This window comes from Schistocerca gregaria, chromosome 1, assembly GCF_023897955.1.
Source record: "Schistocerca gregaria isolate iqSchGreg1 chromosome 1, iqSchGreg1.2, whole genome shotgun sequence".
Classification (NCBI taxonomy): Eukaryota; Metazoa; Arthropoda; class Insecta; order Orthoptera; family Acrididae; genus Schistocerca; species Schistocerca gregaria.
This window is the reverse complement of record NC_064920.1, coordinates 401,862,357-401,867,852: the sequence shown is the minus strand read 5'-3', so window position 1 is coordinate 401,867,852 and position 5,496 is coordinate 401,862,357. Positions and strand designations below refer to the sequence as shown.

Here is a 5,496-nt window from a genome sequence, read left to right as displayed (position 1 = left end):
AAAAATTAAATGGTATTCGAAGCTGTATTGCACCTGTGCTCCTCTCTTTTTACGTGTGAACTGCAGCTGGTCGCGTCACTGCAGGCTAACTTAACCAGCTGACCGGCCAGTGCTGTCCAAGTTAAATGCGCCGGTAAAGCTGCTGTCCCGTATTATCGCTAAGTCGATGTGCGCGCAACACACAGCACAAAACGTACCCTTATTTTCGTACTTGACAGTACTCGAGACAGCCTGGATGCAGTCCAAAATGAAACGGAAATCCAATAAAGTTCCAGCAAACGCGGAAGAATACGTAGTACAATGTTTACATCTGGTTTACTCTTATGATGAACGGACTATAGATTATGCTCACTCCATAGATATACGTACTTTATGTTGTTTGCACTCGCAATATCGATATTTCGTAAAAATCTGTGATTATTTGTCGTCGTCCTCAGATGCAACTGCTAACCGGTTTGTGAATTGAAAAGAATCAAAGAATTAAGAAAGCAGCGGTGTAGGATGATTGAATGAGCGTTTAATTATGATCTTTTCTTTTTCAAAGTAAAATACAACTTAAATATGCACCAGTTGTGGAGGCAAGCAAAATCTTAGTTATGTTTTGCTACAGATCTCCAAATTCACATATATTTTAGTGTACACAGTCTGCGCGTAGACTGCACTATGCAGTTCAAGTGGCTTAGACGTTTTGTGCGTAGACGGACCCGTCCGATACCCGCGCAAACAGCTACAGATTGGAAGAAGAGATTATCCATTGCGTACATGTTAATAGCTTGGAATGCCTTCGGATTTGTTTGTTATATGATGTACACTGGTCGCACGGACTGGGCAAAGTATTATGGTTACAAAACATCGGATGATCCTACGCCAGGTATGCTGGCAGTGTATTATAGACGCAGTTGTGTTCATTAAACAGTGCGCAGTTTATCGTTATTTGTCCATTGTTCTAGGTGTGTACTGGGCCCGAACATTAAGCAAGGGAGAAACAAAGATCGTCAGGCTCTCTGGCTTTCATAAAACAGGTGAAGAAACATTCAAAAGGGAGGCAGAAACCACCGAAGATGTCCCATCACCTTGATTACTGTCCACTATGTGCATTACCCTTCAGCGAGTGAAAATATTAGTATTGTATAGGTATCATTGCGCAGGGAAACTTGATTGAAATAAAGTTTGTTGTTAACAGCAGTCGCATATGTTTGTCATATAAGTCATTCAGTACTGTTGTCATGGGGAGCACCAAAATTGTGGAAGACAATTTGCCGTTTCTGCCGTGAGAGAGAGGTGATGTTAACCCCCAGTTGCCCAGTTTATCACCGTGGTTTCAGTTCTATATTTTGGCGAGCTCTGCAAATCAAACATGTAACGGGTGTTGCATTCAGAAGTTACTAGATAACATGTACAGCATATTTTTGTAATTGGTAATCAAATATAGCTATCTTGTAATCCCAAGTAATGCTAATTTCGTTTTTCATGTAACACACTGCATATTTTTTGTATGATGGGGAAACATGGGTGGAAATACTCCAGAGTACACATATTTGGTTTATATAGGTAACTGTCTGCCATATGAATGCTGTCATGACCTAATGTTTTGCTTACTTTCCCACAGAAAGTGAAACAGAAGTGTGGGAAATGCAAGTTACTGTCACTGTTCAGTACTGTAATGCAATATTCCAAGAGTTATGTCAGCAGATGTAGTGCCACCGAGCCAAAGGGAGTGCCATAAAATTGTACATTAATTTATTTAAATATTGCGTGCTTTCAGCTTTGAGAAGCTAACTCAGTTGCTGCATTCGAAATATTTTTCATTAGAACTTTTTTTGTGAGTGAGGGAAGTGAATAGCCAGTGAGATAAGATCATGTGTAAGTGATGCATTGTTTCTATGAGAAGAGATTACAAAGCAACAAGCAGTTTGCAAAATGAAGACAGGATCAGTCATTTGCAAGGAACTTTAGACTTTTGAAGATTTATTTCCTGTGAGTTATGATATTATTAAGAGCTAAATTGCTTAGTCCGTCGTAAAAACTATTAATCATTAAGATGCAAAATCAGGGGTCATGGAACACTTCTTAAACATTCAGCTCGTAGCAAATAATAGAGAATTAAAAATACAAAACAGTTACAGTCTGTAGAATCACAGTTCTGAAAAGCAACTTGCAATAATTTTCATCAAAAGATGGTCTCATAAATAACATTTAGTTTGAAATCATGAAGTAAAAGCAAATGGAAATATATACTGATTAACTGTGCATATTGTGGCCTTATTTTGAAATAAAAATATAGAATGGACACATGTTGATAGTTACAAGTTGTATTAGTGGTGGCATAGTGGAAAATTCGTATAAGTTGTCACACAGGGTGACTCAGAACTGGCATTCTGTTTTGAACAGGTCTTTGATTGTTGTTAGACAAATAAATAAATGAATGAATCATGCTTGGATATGCAAATGATTAGCATTTCAGCTCAACCGCATAAAGAAGCTAGAAGTACTGCCATCTACAGTCTCTATATAGAGAACGATCTCTCTTTCAGAAATTTAAATTTGGTTGTGTGTGAGAAGATTGCATTGTTTCTCATTTAAGGAGAAATACCTTCCAGCACTTACTGGCATTCAGTAGCAGTAGAATTGTGACCTATTGAGACTCTGGTTTTATTATACCACGATCTTGCTTGCATTAGTCAGAATCCTGCCAATTTTGTGCGAATATGGAACTGATTGTTTCATGAGGGCCATACTGAACACTATGCAAGTAATGTCCAAAGGACAGATTAATAGTCAGTTGTTACAGTAAGTAAAATTTTGTTATTTAGTGTCTGTTGTGGTGTTTCAATTTTAATGAGGATCAGTCTGCTTTAAACTTCCTCAAACGATAGTGAAAGGTATTTACAGAAGTAAGTACACAATGATTGCTGTTCAGATGACAAGTTTTGATTGAACTTGGATATGATATTGATGTCCTGCTTTGGCATATTTTTATAACATTCCCAATAAGGGTAGAAGGGCATACCATAGTGACAGTTCTTAACATCCGAGATTCAACAATCATCATCAAATTCAGGCATGCACTTGACAATCATGTGGGAAATTGGATGCCATGGACAGATGTAGAAGTAACTTAAGGCATGCTCTAGGTGATTGTGTTGGGACCTTTGCGGTTCTCGTAGTGTATTAATGAACTGTCACACAATATTATTTATAAGTTGAGATTTTGGGGGATGAAGTACTGTCTAAATGAAATGCATTTGCAGTAATATTCAGCCATATGTAATTAAGATTTCAGAGTGGTGCAAAGATCAGGAAGTTGTTTTATATATTTAGAATTGTAATATAGTATACATTATAAAAAATGTATCTCATGGTTACAGTAACGATAATCACAATAGGTACCGCTACTCTATGGTGAAACATGTGGTGATCTATCTTAACATTCATTGCTTTTGTGCAGAAGCTGGGCATTTTGAACAGATACATCAGTTAGATGAGCTGTTACGGAAAAATGCCATTTCTGCCTCATACGTGGGCAGTAGAGGGATATTTTTCGAGGTACTGACACCCCCAGTTTCTGTTCTGTGAAAAAAGAGTCCAACTTATCAGAGAGGCAAAACTTGATTGTAGTTGGTGGCAATCATAAAATCATTGTTATCCTGCCATTGGACAATCGAAATACCTGAAACAATGGAAAAAATCAGCTTGAGTGTCATACATGTATACCAGTACTTCATTGTAAAGTAATTTTCTGATCACCAGTATTATTACCTGCCATTATGTCTACGAAGGATTCATGTGCACCTCTCTTTTCCTTCTTTAATTTTTAAGGTTAAGTTTGTATGCAGCTGTTCAGAATTTGATTTTGACAAATGGTACCTTACCTGATGCAGCAATACGTCTTTTCTTCAGACCTTGTAAAATTTCAGTACTGGAAAATAGATTATCAAAGAAGAGTTTATGTGGTGTATCACATAGCAGTTGGTCGGCATATGTTATTACGACTCCGCATCCTAAGCCTTTGACAGCATATTTTTCATTGCAAGCTCCAGCTCCTTGGTAAGGTTCCAATCATACAGAGTGATCATCGCTAGTTCGTCCACAGCAGAATTTGTACCCATACCGAACAGGCTTTCCTTTGATTAATTGTTTGCATCTATGCCTGCCAAAATACAAAACCATAGACTCATCTACAGAATGATGTTGGTGTGCAACAAAATTTTTGAAATTGCCATTTAGCTTACTTAGTTGCTGATTTTGCAAAAATCTATCAGCAACTAAGTATGCTAAATGGCAATTTAGCTTGTGGTGAATGCTGTACCAAGAGACACATTTTATTTCATTATGAAAAACTTGCATATCTGTATCAATGATCAATTACATAAATCTTGAGATGAAATAAAATGTGTCTCTTGGTAAAGCATTCGCCATAAGCGCATTGTGACTATCGTTTTCTGCATAACGTTTTCCTCCTTGGGACCACTATGTAACCACTCAAAATAAGAATACTTGTAAACACAATTATTTCATTTCCAATGCAGTCACCTAACTTGTTTCTTTTGACAGCATACTAATTGCTGTATATAACAGCCATACTAATTATTCCTTCATCACAACAGTTGGTGACATAATCTAATGGACTTTTCCCTGGATTTGCTGGGACTGTACGCACAAAGAGCCATCCTTTTTTGTCCACTCATATTGAACTTTCAGGACATTGAGTTGCAGAGTGTGATGATGCCTGATATTTCTTTGACGATTAAAATGGCCGGGAACAATAATACTTGAAGATGGTAATTTTTCATTCTTATCTTTGTAGTCAGTTATGGCTGCAATTCTTGTATCAGAGTTTGTTATGAAAACACTGGAATTCTGTTGGTTCACTGATCTGTCAGATCATCAGCTGCATTATTGGGTGAGAAAAGTGTCACATCTATCCCATTTCTGGGCACATCATCAGTACTGTTCAGTATTGTGCTCAGGTCATGCAACGTAATTCATTTCCTGTCCGCAAATAAAGTTATGTCTAATATCCTTCTGGAAAGATGACAAGAAAGATGTCACTACGATTTCTGGCACACACATGCACTTCAAAAATAGTTGTAGATAACAAAGATCTAACCTTCCTACTACTACATGTACAGTGAACTTTAAATACTTATTAAAATCATGGAAGGTAAACTTCCTCATCAACAATTATGTCTGTCAACTCATCCAGCTCAGTTACACATTGAACTTCACATTATTCAAATGCAGTCTATAATAACGAAACAGAGATAGAAATTATACATATCTCAACAATGCATATTTATATCATATTTATAAATTTTAGAGTGCAGCGGTCAGCCGTCCATTTTAGATTTTATTATGGAAATCCAGATTTCAGCTAGTAGCTAGCCATTCTCAATGCACTATTTTTTATTCTCAGACCATGTAAGTCCCTGTTGTTTGGGAATCAGTCACAGTTCTGTGAATACTACATAGTAGTAGCTACTAGCCGAAATCTGG

The 5,496-nt window shown here is 37.1% G+C and overlaps 1 protein-coding gene across 1 annotated transcript; it reads left to right on the top strand.

Annotated features, from left to right (window-relative positions):
* Positions 1 to 391: 391 nt before the first annotated feature.
* On the top strand, positions 392 to 1,185 carry LOC126349273 (uncharacterized). The gene is made up of 2 exons (XM_050002417.1): positions 392 to 871; positions 951 to 1,185. The coding sequence occupies exons 1-2, from the start codon at positions 664 to 666 to the stop codon at positions 1,076 to 1,078; spliced, it is 336 nt and encodes a 111-aa protein (XP_049858374.1). The 5' UTR covers positions 392 to 663; the 3' UTR covers positions 1,079 to 1,185.
* Positions 1,186 to 5,496: the final 4,311 nt, after the last annotated feature.